At 39.2% G+C, this 14690-nt stretch overlaps 1 protein-coding gene across 4 annotated transcripts in view; it reads left to right on the plus strand.

The window, feature by feature from the left end:
- Window positions 1-603: 603 nt before the first annotated feature.
- LRP12 (LDL receptor related protein 12) overlaps window positions 604-14690 on the plus strand; it is a 71830-nt gene continuing 57743 nt past the window's right edge. For 3 of the 4 annotated variants that reach the window (XM_082719095.1, XM_082719096.1, XM_082719097.1), the window contains exon 1: window positions 604-821. In XM_082719095.1, the coding sequence (XP_082575221.1) occupies window positions 743-821 (79 nt within the window). In that variant the 5' untranslated portion in view covers window positions 604-742. The remainder of the gene's footprint in view (window positions 822-14690) is intronic. The other variant, XM_082719094.1, reaches the window with a different exon arrangement.

Genomic DNA, 14690 nt, shown 5'->3' on the forward strand with positions numbered 1-14690 from the left:
CAGTTCCGTGCCGATTTTAAGCGGAGGCACGCAGGGGTAAAGGAGAGGGTGTCCCAAGTTCCTAGACTCCGCTCACTCTCTCTCCCCGCAAGCACAGCCGCCCTCAGCCTCCCAACTAGTCCTCACACCACCCGCAGGGGATAGCAAGGAGGCCTCGGACTGCAGCGGAGCTCCGCTGCGGGCCCCCGCTCCCCCAGCTCTCGGGAACCTCGCAGCCGGCGTTTGCGTGCTCGCTCATCGATTGGCACTGCCTTACTCCTCCGGCTCCAGTCGCGGGGAAACGGGCCCCGAAACTGGGAAAGTCCGGAGGAGCGCGGGGCGGGAACCAAGGCAGGCGGGCCAGGTGATTACCGATCGCATGGATGAGCGCGGGTCCCGGCTCGCGCTCCGTCTGGCGGGTGGCGGCGCCGGCTAGCCTGTGCGGTGCGAGGCCGGAGTCGCGCTTCCGCCGCCCCCCTCGCCTCGCGCCGGTGTGCGCTCAACCAGCCCCTGCCCCCGGGAAGGCCGCCCGGCGCAGGGCTCTCGCGCCGCCCGGGGTGGGAGCTGGCGCGCTGCTGAGGGAGGGCCGGAGGGAGGGAGCGCGGGCGGGCGGGCGGCGGCGGCGGCGGCGGCGGCCCCTCCCCTCCCCCTCCCGCCGCCGCGGAGCGCGCAGGGAGCAGCCGGGGGCTCGGTGGCGGCGGCGTCTGGCCCCAGCTCCTCCTCCTCCTCCATCTCCTCCTCGCTCCCTCCATCTGCCGTGGTTATGGCCAGTCGCTGGAGCACAAAAGAGTCTCCGCGGTGGAGGTCTGCGTTGGTCTTGCTTTTCCTCACCGGAGTGTACGGTAAGTGTCCGCGTCCCTGCGCCCCGCTGACCGAACAAAGCTGGGGCGACCCTGGGCCCCGAGGCCTCCAGGGCAAGGGGTTCCCCGCGAGAACCGGGGAGAGACCCCGGCCGCCGGCGGGACAAAGACCCGGCGAGGGCTGGATGCCCCGAGGGGTGTCCACAAGGGAAGATGCTTTCGTCCACTCACCATCTCCGGACCCTAGGGGTTGTCTTGAGAGGGGTTTGGGCGTCCCGGCCGGAGCGAGTCCCGGTGGAGCGAGGGGGTGGCGGGCGCACTTTCCCGACCTGGGCTGGAGGGCCCCTTGCACAATCCACACACACAAAGATGTATGACTGTGTGAGAAGGAAGAGGAGGTCGCGCTCGCCGTGGTCGGGACGGTCCTGCCGCCCCCGACCCTGCCGGCGTCGGGAAGTTCTCTCCCCAGAGAAATTCCCACCGTACCCAATCCCCCATCTTCTCCACTCCCTGCAAAAGCAGCCCGCTGCTCTCTTCCCACTCCAGCCCCTCGGAGGCCAAGGCTCCGTGGATCCCGGGCGTGCTGGATCCTGTCCCTTCCCCAGAAGCAGCACGCGGGAGAAGGCCAGAAAATAGTTTCCAGCCCCGCCTCAGTCTCTCCCTTAGGGCGTAGATGTCTGCCGTGACTCCGAGTTCATTTGTCATTTCATCCATCATTGGCCGCTAATGTTGTCACTGTTGCTTCGTACCAGTCTGTGGATTGCGTTGCATGTACTCCGTCGAGGTTCAGAGACGGCTGAAGCCTGTCTGCGAGGACTAAGCTTTCCATTACCACAGGGTCTGAACTAGAGCTAAATGGAATTAATTAGCAAGAGCATTCATTGTTTTGAGACTTGAGTTCCACTTCTGATTTCACCGATCTTAGTTTTTGAGCGAAACACGTTGAAAAGGTGTCTCAGTGAACACAGTTAACCTTTACTTTTTAGAATGGGGTTTTGATATCTTCAGAAGGAAATAATTAGAAGTTACCCTTTTCTCTTAGAAAACGTCTAAGTCCTTTGCCACAAACTCTCCATCCACTCATGGTGTGGTGATGGGAGTTAAGTCAGCACGTGATTCACCAGCAAGCATTACCTCTTTTGAAAGAATTTATCTGTGGAATTGAATGATGGTAACTTTGAAAACCTGAGAAATTACAGTCAGTGTATTTAATGAACATAAATTAACACTTACTGACAACCAAAAAAATAGTTTTTCAGTGTGATTCAAAATTGTACTGCTTGCTGCCTGACCTGATTAACATATTATTTTTGTTTGTTCGGGGTAGAGAAAGGTTTGGTCCACATTCAGTGTGATCATTGCCAGTGATATGCTTGTGTGTGATCAGAAAACCCTGTGCATGACTTTTGAGTGTTAGTTGCATCAAGTGGCTGGGATCCCTACTTGCCTGATGACTTGTGGGTTTGGGTCTACACCAGAGATCAATAAGCTATTATGTTGTTTAGTCTAGCCTGAAGGTGGGTATAATTCTGCTCTAGGTTTGGTGTAATGGCCCAGAAGAGAGAAGAAGGCAAGAAGGCATCTTTAATCTAGGGTGATTCAAAGTGTCCTGCTTTGTCCTGTGCTACAGTCAAAATTGAATCTTATGATGTCTGATCAGAATGAATAAGTAAATGAGCTCTTTTAGCTCTTTCATTAAAACCTGTGTCATTAGTGTTTGAACTAGAAGTCTTTTTGCCTCCAGGGATAAGAAGCTGTGAACCCCGTAATTTGTCTTGGTACATTTTTTTGTACTTGTACACAAAATGACTTTCTGGTAGGTACTTAGCAAAGATTTATCTTTTTGGAATTTGTGTTCAGTGAGGAATTGTTAGGAGGCAAAGAATGAAACTTCTCTTCCAGCCCTGGGGGGACTTTGTAATAAAACTAGCAAGTAATTGTGCCAGGGTTGATGTCTGAAGCCACAGCAAGTTTCAAAGTATAAGAAAAAAAGGAGGTAGTGAGGCAGGCAGAACATTAAACTATGTGAGCAGAGATAAAAGGTACCCTTCACCCTGCAACCAGAGAAATTCTCTTTATAGCTGCACTTTTGTCCTCTTCTGTCTCTCCAGCCAAATGTGGGTTTATATGAGAGAGGGGAAAAAACCTATAACAATGTAGGAGATGTGCTTCTATAACAGTAGTGGGGTTTCTTTAACTGGAATATGCACTAGTTGTGAGGACTGGTAGATGTGTCCTGACAAATATTTATTACCTTAGACCTTTAGAACAGATACTAGCTATAATTTATGAAACTGTCCCTTATGCACCAAAAAGTGTTATTCTTTTTAAATGGCCTCAAAAATAATTAGAAATCTTCGTTAAACAACTTAGTATTCAAGGGTGCCTGGGTGGGTCAGTCAGTTAGGCTTTAGATTCTCGATTTCAGGTCAGGTTATGATGTCAGGACCAGGGAATCAAGCCCCACATTGGGCTCTGTGCTTAGTACAGAGTTTGCTTGTCCCTCGCCCTCTGCTCCCGGTCCCCACGTTTGGGCTTGCGTGTATGCACTCTCTCCCTCAAATAAAACTAAGGAACAACAGCCAAGTGTTCATAGTAACACTTAACATAGACTGAGTGAAAAAATGCAGGTTGGCCAATATTTAGGCACTTCCAATCCTAACTCTTCACAGAATGACTCTTAATTCATTAATGGCAATATTAAATGGCAACAAGTTCTGTCTTGAATCTTGGAATCTTTCATACATCCTTTTAAAAGATTCTGTTTATTCTGATGTTCATGTTCTTCACATGGCCATTTCAGTGGTCTATGTACGTGACTATTAAATGTGATCATTTTAGTAAAATAGTGTGACTTTCACAATTCCACATTGCTGAATGTCAAAGCTTTATGTGAAATCAAATTGTGATATGAAATATAGTTAATATTTTTTAGAAGTTGTTGTTCAAGAACCAATAATTACCTTTCAAGAGCTGCTGTATCTTAGCTCCTGTGACTTAACTATTGTGCCTAAGAGTTAGTAGAAAGTAGAAGTTGACCTCTGCTTTTGAAAGTTTGAAAGGATAAAAACATTAGTGGGAGGATCTATGAACTCGCTTGGGCATTGTTTTAGGCCTCCTGTAAGAGAAGGTGTTTCTTCCCATCTCACATGGGGGTGTCTGGCTTTTGCAAGTGCATGGAGATTTCCAAAATAGTCTCCTGGTCAACAGAAGGTGTTGGTTGGTTGGCTCATCTCCGAGCCCATAAGTTGGTGATCGTAACAGTTCCAGTTGCTTATCCTTTTCCACTTCCGTTTGTCTCCCAGTTCATTGCTTTCTGACTTTCTTTTTTTTTTTTTTTTTTTTTTTTGGCTGAAACCCACCCTTAAAATACATTTTATGTTACTCCCAGTATACAGAACAAAACAAAGATTATGAAATAATACTCTTACTACCTGTGATGAACTCCAACATTTTATGTTCTATTTATCCCTCCTTCTCACCCTTCCTTTCTTCATTTGCTGGTTAAACTCATTAGTTTTGGACCCACTAATAGATTGCAGTTCTTAGTTTGAAAAACACTGCCCCAGATGAGACCTTCAAATGTAATTTGAAATGTTTGTGGTATTGAAATGTTTGTGGTATATATATATATATGTGTGTGTATATATGCACACACACACATACACACACACATATATACCACATATATATATGCACACACACACACATATATATATATATATGTGATCATTTTACAATAGCCTTGGAGAGTTGCAGATGGTTAAGTTTCTGGCCACTTGGTGCCAGAGCATTTGATAGCAGTTAAGAACTCTTCCTGGCATGCACTGACTGGACTGTGATAAAATTCTTCTTTAAACTGGTATTCAGCTAATTATAGTCAAAAGTCTTTGCTATACACAGTACTGTTATAGAGGTTGTGATAACATAAAATATTCTTTTTATTCTTGCATTTTATATCTAATACTGAAGCCTTTCCCCATGAATTTTATGGAACATTCAGCAGCATTTTATAAATTTCCAGTTTAAGGATAGACTAGAAGTTCCAATTTTAGAAAGGTTGTAGAAATAACTGGAACATGAGAAAAAAATCTAAACCAGATTCCAATTACTTCTAAAAAAGTCAAGCTTGATTACATAAAATATGTTGAATAAAACTGAATTAATTGCTTAACATAAACCCTTCTTTGGGTTTAGAATCTAAATTATATCCATATCCTGATGACACTATGAAGGTACACAGCACATTCTATAAAATTCTAAGCGGTTATCAGGCAGAAAATATTAAATGTCCGCTTTCACAGGGCTAGCTACATTCTAGGAAGAATATGGAGGAGATTTGAATGATGTCTGATAAATGATTTAGAAGGTTCCTAGAAAGTAAAATCTCTGACAAACACATAAAAGTGATGTCAGGCTGAAAAGTGAGCAGCAGTTAAAGAGAATGGAAAGAAAGGATTGACTTTTGTGGTTAGACAATTTAAAGCTTATCAAGAAATTAAGGGAACAGTGAAACCTTTTTGTGTTTCTGATCTGAGGTGTTTTTGTAGTTGAAATTTTTTCTTTTTTTTTTTTTTCCTTACCTTTTATCAGTGCTGTTACAGTTTAAAGAATGAAAGGTAAAAGAGGGGGTAAATAGATATAGAGGAGATTTACATAGATTTAAGCAAACAGAAAATGTTTTTATTCTAGAATGAGTTTTAATCTTGTTCTTGCTTCTAGTCTTTATAAGTAAATGATGGTTGTTCTGAATTTGGGAGTTGAAGTTGAGTAATGACCTATAATTTCCAAGGTTACCTTTCCCTCCTGTTTCTTCTGTTTTTCTCCTCACCCTCCCCTACCACCACTGTTTTTGGGGGAAAGAGTGAGTGATAGATATACACTACTTTTTCCCATTTTCTAAAGCACAGGATTAAATTCTGTTACCAATCTATCTGCTCAGTTACATGTCATTATGCTTTCTAGCTATATGTAACAATAGGTGTATATATAGACCTATCTCTATATTTTTAGTTTCAATACTGAATTACCCTAAGGAATTCTCACTGTCTAAGCTATAGAAGGAAGGGAAGAAAACTAACATCTATTAAATTAAGTGCAGATACTGTGCTTGGTCTGTATTCATTGCCAGTTAATCTTTAGTGGATCCCATTTGGCAATCTTATAAGGTATTTGTCCCTTTTCTATAGAAGAAAAAATCTGAAGCTCAGAAAGGTTGTGACTTATCTAAGATCAAACCACTAGGAAGCAGTAGAACCAGGATTGCAACCTAATCCTGTCTCTTCACTCATTCATTCTGTTCGCAGATGTTCATTGAGCACTTGATTTTATCTGGCACTCTGTAAGGCACAATAACCTGATGAACGTCATAAGGTTGACAGTCTAGTGAGTAAGTTATAATAATAAGAAACCGATAAGGGGCACAGATAGTGAATAACAGACACAGGGTGATTAGAGGAAGACTTCTTTGTAGAGTCATTTGTAAGACCTAAGTGATGGCTAACCATATTATGATTGGGAAAAGAGAGCCTTGCCCTTGGGAACCATGGAAACATGTGAAAGACCCAGAATCAGGAAAGTGTTGATGTGGAAGAGCTGGTGTGTCACAGGTAAATGAATAGACCAGTGCAGCTGGAGCACAGTGGTCATACAGGAGAGTGGCAAGATGAGCCATGTTAGGCGGGAAGGAGCTCAGGGCTTTGGAAACCATGGAAAAGAGTTTGGATTTATTTGAGTGTTACTATACAGGGAATTTAAGTGCTCACAATAGGATTTATGGGTTGAAAACAGTCACTTTTGCCCACTGTGTGGAGGATTGTTGTGAAGTAGACAAGAATAGATATGGGATGATCAGGTTTGGGCTGTGATCCAGGTGAGAGACACGGGAACTTGGACCAAGGTAGTAGTCATAGTGTGGACAGAAGAGTATGGATTGCCTTTTTGATAGAAAAGAAGGGGATGTTTCCTCTCGTCACAACAGGGAAGGGAGAAAATACTGGTGCCAGTGTACTTAGGTCTATTAAGTTTCAGGGTGGGAAGCTGGAGCTTTCCCAAAGTACTACGGCATGGAATCAGGGGAGAGTGATGAGAAGGGAGGAGAGGTAGAGGGTGATTTGCTTCTATAATTCAGTGGAGGACTTTAGACCCTTAGGAATGTAAGTTTCTGTTCTTGAAGCTAGAAAAGGGAAAGCCAAGAACACTCAATGCAAGAAGGAATATTGTGTTGAACAGCTGTATAACGCGTGACAAGAATGAGGATTTCGGTTATAAGGGGAGAGGCTTAACGAGAGTCCTGTGGAGAACTCAGTTCTAAGGACTGTCATTTTTGTCGGTGAAATAAGTATAGAATGTAACTTTCTACAGTGTTCGAAGAGTATTTCAGGCAAAAGGAACAGGTAGAATAGACGTTAGATGCTTTATATTAAGTGGTCAATTAAAATGCTTTATATCTTAGAAGCGACAAGGGTGTATTGGTAGATTAGAAAGTTTCTGAAAAGTTTAGAAAAAGTAAGTGACCTTTTTACCTTTATTCCCCTGGATTGCATAGTTTATTTACAGAAGATACAACTTTAGAAGGTCCTGAAACCTCAAAATAAATGAAGCTGACAGAAGAGTTATCTAGTTGACTCTTAAATATTTGATAACTGACTGCCCTACTAGTATCAATTTAATGAAGAATTGAAATTGTTTTACACTCACATCCATTCCACTCAATGAGAGTAACTTGATATCTACCTTTAATTCGCTTATATTTCCATTTCTAGAGAAATGGGGAATGGTGCTAATCTTTTAATATTGAATTGATTAAATGGAGCACAGTACCATGTTTAGTAGTTGGGATTTACCTTTTAAACATAAGTAAGAAAGTAAGCCTTTTCTTATCTGACTTAATTTCATTGATTATTAAAGCATTATTTAGGTTTTAGGTTACTAAGTTGGGAAAGGTGAATCTTTGTATCCGGTATATTCTAAAATAGAATTCAATTCCTTGAATTAATACCTGTTCTAGTGACACTAGAATCTTTTACCAAGACTAAGAATACAGAACACCTTTACAGAAAAATGCCTTGCTTAAATCCTCAGAATATCTGTGAAGTAAGTGTAGTGGAAGCTGCATTTGAGAAGTGATTTTGCCTAAGGCTCACATCTCTCTACTGCTGTTCTCTTTATATAGAGCCCCATCATTTTTTTGTTGTTGTTGTGTTTTGTTTACATTGTTGTAACAGCTCCCAACTAATCTTCACTCTAGTCTTGTCCAGATTCAGTTACATATATGACAGCAGTCAGAGTGGCTTTTCTAAAGTACAGGTATAAATATGTAATTTTTTCGCTTAAAACCCAACAGTAGTGCCCTGTTCCTAAAACACAGGCATAACTCACTAGGCCCATTATGATCTGACTAGTTTTTCCTTTGTCTCGTTACTTCCCTTTACCACTCCCCTACCCTCTACTATGTCTCTGCTATACTAAACATATTTCTCTTTATCTCCTGGCCTTTGCACACACTGTATCTTCTGCCTGGCTTTACCTTCCTTTTTGTATCACTTTCTTTGTTAGGCTAACTGCTGTCTGTCCTTTGGCCTTCCTTTAGTTGTTACCTCCTTTGGGCAGTCTTCCTTAAAAGGTGCCCCCTCAGGAACATCTCACACTTCCTTTTTTTTTTTTTTTTAAGATTTTATTATTTATTTATTTATTTGACAGAAAAAGAGAGAGAGAGAGAGAGATCACAGGTAGGCAGAGAGACAGGCAGAGAGAGAGGAGGAAGTAGGCTCCCTGCTGAGCAGAGAACCCGATGCAGGGGCTCCATCCCAAGACCTTGGGATCATGACCCAAACGAACCAAAGGCAGAGGCTTTAATCCACTGAGCCACCCAGGTGACTCGCATCTCAGACTTCTTATATACAGTATTGGTATTGGTCCGTTTTACTTCTATTTCCCCATGTAGCAGCACTGTCCAAAATACATAATGTGAGCTTCAAATGGAAGTCATGTACATAGTTTCAAGTTTTCTAGTAGCCATATTTTAAAAGAAGAGACAAGTGTCATTAATGTAAATTTTTTAACTCACTAGTGTATATCTAAAATACTGTCATTTTGACATGTAATCAATAGAAAATAATTACTGAGATATTCTGCAGTGTTTTTATATTAAGTCTTCAAAATCCAGTATAAACTTTATACCTATAGCCCATCTTAGTTAGACTCACCACATCTCAAATGCTTAATAGCCACTTTGGAAAACAGTATCTGTTAAAAGTTGAATGTAAACATGCCCTGTGATCTAGCAGTTCTACTCCAAGGTATAAACTCAACAGAAGTGGGGACATAATGTGTACCAAAAGACATGTACAAGATTATTCATAGCATCCTTATTTGTTATTGTCCGAGATGAAAAACAACCCCTCTGTCCATCCCCAGTAGAAATGGATGAATTGATTATGGCGTATTAGCATAAGGGAACACTGCGCAGCTGTAGTCTTCAAACTTTGAGGTCTCAGGTCACCACAATGAAATTTAAAATGACAGTAGGAAAGCCATTATGTGTTACCATAAATAACATACTTTAAATAAAAATATGTAAAATGATAACTATATTTTCCCAGACAAAAATTAGTGAGAAGAGTGGCACTACTATGCATTTTTGCAAATTAATGTCTGGTTTCATAGAAGACCACTGATTTCTCATGTCTGTATCTGCAGTGTCTGTTGTGACATGTTCTGCTTGAAGTATAGGAAGAAGTCTTGCCTCACGTAAATGGGTTACTGTAAAAGGAGAAGTATTTTAATAGCCTTTTCAGATAAATGTGAATATTCTTTGATTCTGCACCAGAACTTGACAGGTACTTGTTGTTGTTGTTTTTAAGTTTAGTTGCAACATGGAATCTGAAACCATATCCCAGTGAACTTTATTCTGTTAAACCCTGAAAGGGTCTTGGAGATTCCCAGAAATCAACTGACCACATTTTGAGAATAACTTGCTTATAAAGTAATGAAAAAGAACCAATGACTTGTATCATGGTAACATGGGTGGATTTCACATGTTGAGCAAAAGAAGTCAGACACAAAATTATAAGGTACTGTATGGTTACAATCCAAGAAGTTAGAATACAAGGTGAGTTGTTACCTATTGGCAAGAAGCAGGGGACGTTGTGATTGAGAGGATTGTTTAGTAGGGTAGCTTCTGGGCTGCTGGTCATGTGCTATTTATTGACATTAGTGGTAATTTACACGGATAAAGTGAGTTTTCTGGTGATGGCTCATTGAACTGTAAACTTTCAATTAGTGCAATTATGTATATGTCTCAATTAAAAGTTAAGTAATAAAATTCTTTAAAAGTAAAACAGTATTCCCTAGTAATATCTATGGAAGATTTTCTGATCATTTATATTCTCTCTTGTGTTCGGCTTTTTGCTTTTGTTTGATTTTTTTTTCCTTTGGGTTTGATAGTTAAAAACTGTTTTATAACTTTGTACTTTGGAAAATTCCAAACATATCCAAAAGTAGAGAAACTAATGTAATTAACTTGATATACCCAATATCCAGATTCATCAAATTATCATTAAATGTCCAGCCTTGTTTTATTTAGACTTGTACTCACTCCCTAAACACGAATGATTCTGAAGCAAATCCAGACATCTAATTTATTCATATTTTACTGTGTATCTTTAAGATGTAAGGACTTAAAAAACCTCAATACCATTATCGTACTTAGAACATTAATAATTCCTAATTACCATCAAATATCTATCTGTGTACATATGGCCCTGGTTGTCATATAAACATGAATTTTTAGACACTGAATCAGGATCCAGATAAGGTCTATACTCTGCAGTTGTTGATATTTATTAGATCTTTAATTTAATGGTTCCTGAACTCCATTTTTCTTTTTCTTTTTTTTTAAAGTGTGATATTTGCTATAGGTTTCTGTTATTTTTAATCAAATTAGATATTTTCAATTCCTATATTAATAAGTTTTTGAGAATAAGTATTTAATTTTGTCACATAAGTTTTTTCATTTCCAGGGTGATCATAAGGTATTTATGAGAGCAAGAGGTATGCAAGTGAAACCTACCTAGCACAGGGCCAGAAAATACCTAAATATGTGAGTTCCTTTATCCATGAATGGTATAAATTACATTCATGTGATTCCTAATGTTCAGCTATTTTTACATTTATGTAATAAGCCATAGCAAGTTGGTATGATGTATTTTATTTTAATCTGCTGGACTACATTTAGTAATTTTTTTAGACTTTGTGTTTATATTTATGAAATCAATACATTGTCCTAAATTTTTTCCTCCCTCCACTTCTTTTTTTTCTCTCTGCTATAAACTAACCTCCCCTCTCTTCCTGTCTGATTATCAGATCTAATCCCTAATCTGTTAGTACTTTAAGATGTACTTGTAAACTTTTTTGTTTTTGTTGATTTCAGTGGTCAGTGTAAAAGATTTTATTATTTTAGTTCTTATTATTTTACTTTTTAAGATTAGGAGAGTGTTTGTGAACTGTATAACAGGAAAGCAACAGTGAATAGCTTTGTCCTGCTGACAGGAGAAATGTTTCATTCCTAGTGTGGTTAAACTTTATCTCACTTAGCAAGATAATAGAGATGAGCCTATAAGAAGTAAATCCCTTCTTATGAAAGGACCTTAAATAAGCCAATTAGATACCATAGTAGAGATGGATTCACATCTGAAGGATAGGAGGCAAAGCAAAAGTTTTTAATTGGTGAAATTGAATTTCTCAGTTTTTTATTTATTAATTTTGCTTTTGGTGTCATTTCTAAAACTCTTCATCTAATCCCAGGTCATGAAGATTTTCTCTTCTTTTTTTTCCTAGAAGTTTTATTTTTATTTTATACATTTAGATGTAAGATCCATTTGAGTTTTGTTTTTTGTAAAGTACAAATTTTAAGAAGAAGCTCCATTTTTATGTAGGAAAACCAGTTCCAACAGCATTCGTTTAAAAGACTGTCCTTTTTCTATTGAACTACCTTTGCACTTTTGTCAAAGATTAAGTGTTTATATTTGCATGGGTCTATTTTTTTTAATAACAATTTTACATAATGAAGTCCAACCTTTTTAAGTGTATAATTCAGTTTTTTTATATGTTCACAGAGTTATCCCAAGTATTACCACTATCTAATTCTAGAATATTTTCACCAGAAGAAAACCCTGTGTATTAACAATCACCACCACTTTTCCCTTAACCCCACACCGCCATTTGGCAACCACTGATTAACTTTATTTACATCACTAACAATTTGCCTATTCTGGACATTTCATGTAAGTGGAATCATACAATATGTGATCTTATATGCCTGGCTTCTTTCATCTAGTTTGTTTTCATGATTCAGTCCATGTTCTACCACGGGTCAATACTTCATTCCTTTTTATAGTCAAATAGTATTTCATTGTGTGGACAAACCACATTTTGTTTATCTACTCATCAGTTGACAAAAATTTAGATTGTTTCCACTTTTTATGAATGATGCAGCTATTAATATTTGTGTACATGTTTTACCATGGACATTTTCCAGTTCTCCTGTGTATATGCATAGAGTGGAATTGCTGGGACTTTTGGTAATTCTGCATTTACCTTTCCAAGGAAATGCCATATTGTTTTCCAAATGGATGTACAACTTTACAATCCTACCAGCAATGTGTAAGAGTTCCAGTTTCTCTACATCTTCACCAATGCTTGTTATTGGCCATCTTTTTTTTGTTTTTTGGGGTTTTTTTTAGGATTTTATTTATTTATTTGACAGAGAGCGAGAGATCACAAGTAGGCAGAGAGACAGGCGGGGGGGGGGGGGACAGGCTCCCTGCTGAGCAGAGAGCCCAATGTGGGGCTCGATCCCAGGACCCTGGGACTCTGACCTGAGCTGAAGGCAGAGTCTTTAACCCACTGAGACATGCAGGCACCTCTGGCCATCTTTTTCTTACAGGCATCTCTATAGGTATGAAGTGATATTTTATTGGTATTTTATTGTGACTTTTTTTGGGCATTTTTCTAATGTTGCAGGGCTTTTTGTTGGTTGCCCCCCCCCCCACTATTAGCCGTTTGTGAATGTTTATTCAAATCATTTGCCATTTCTTTTTTTTTTTTTCTTTTAAGATTCTATTTATTTATTTGACAGACAGAGATCACAAGTAGGCAGAGAGGCAGGCAGAGAGAGAGGGGAAAGCAGGCTCCCTGCTGAGCAGAGCGCCCCATGCAGGGCTTGATCCCAGGACCCTGGGATCATGACCTGAGCCTAAGGCAGAGGCTTTAACCCACTGAGCCACCCAGGCGCCCCCCTTTGCCATTTCTTAATTGGTTGAATTATCTTTCTATTGTTGAGTTGTAAGACTTCTTTATATATTATGGATATTAACCCCTTATCAGATATATGGAAGGATAACACATGAGAACGTACTATTCTATTTTGTGCATGTTTGAAATTTTACAGAATAAAGCAAAAAAAGGAGGTATTAAAATACTTTGCCAAATTAGTTACATTAAAATTTGCATCACCATTCTTAACAATTATTTTGATTTCTTGTTTTCTTTTCCCTCTCCCTTACCATTTTCTTTGTCCCATATTATTTTTCTTTAAGTCTTTAGTTAGTTTGATTTTTTAAATTTTGCTAAAGTACTTTCTTGAGTTGTATTCTCTGTCTTCCCAAGAAACATGTGTTGGTGTGTGTGTGTGTGTGTGTGTGTGTGTGTTTTCTTTTTTTTTTTGTCTTCACACTGAAATAACGGTTTGACAGGGGGAAGAGGGCATTCAGGTTCCAGTGTTTTCTGTTCAGAACTCTATCTAGAATTACTTTATCATCTTTTAACTTTAAGTTGCCATTTTGATTCTCATTCCTTTGTTCCTTTGGAAGTATGTAATAATTTCCTTTTGGAGTTTACAGTTTTCACGAGTATGTGTTTAGGTGTGTATCTTCAGTCATTATCACTGTTTGGTATTGGTAGTGATTTTATCTGAACATATCTAGTTGTGTATTGGAAAGGTATTTTAAGAATAAGTTGTATATGTTATATATATGTATGCATATGTATGTATGTGTATTTTAACTCCATTATCCTGTAAATTCTCTTTTAGAACTCCTCTTAACTGAATATTACATATCTTGGCCTTATCTTTTTTATTTCTTAGAGTTTTATATCCCTGTGTTTTTGTTCTTGAATTTAAAGATTGTTCAGTTTAATCTTCTAAGTTATAATTGCCTACAATATAATTGTCTATAATTTAGAATGGTTTGTGATTCTTCATATAGTCTTCTAAGTGATAATTGTTGTATAAAATATAAAATATTTGTCTTTACAAATAATTTCCCTTTTTTGTAATCACAATTTTGGGGTTTTTCCAATTAGCTCTGGAACTGACATTTGTCTCTCCTGTGAATTCTCTTACTCTCTACCTGCCCTTTCCCCTACTCACACCCCCACCTCTGAGATTATGATAGGAATTGTGGGTCCTTTTCTCAGAAAATAATCCACAGAACCACATTCACAGAGAATTTTGTATATGATAACCTGTGATTCCAGATCTCCTTAAAGCTCATTCATGACCCGGATAGTGCCGTTCTTGAACCGGCTGCATTGGTAACACCTGGGAACTTCTTAGAAACTCAGAATCTCAGGCCCTGCCCCAGATACTCCATTAGAATCTCCATTTTAACAAGTTCACATAATCAGTAAGTGGAAGAGCTGGGATTTGAACCCAAATAGTTTGGCTTTATAATCTATGCTCTTAATCATTATGCTCTACTGCTTCTTTGTAGTTTTACTTAACAGACCTCCCTAAACTCAATGTTGCTTATATGCAAACTGATTAATTTATGATACATTTGCTCTTTTAAATTCATTACTGGAGCTCATCTGCTTGCAGTGCTGATAGATGAGCTACACATACCAGAT

This window comes from Mustela nivalis, assembly GCF_964662115.1.
Source record: "Mustela nivalis genome assembly, chromosome: 2".
NCBI classification, from domain to species: Eukaryota; Metazoa; Chordata; class Mammalia; order Carnivora; family Mustelidae; genus Mustela; species Mustela nivalis.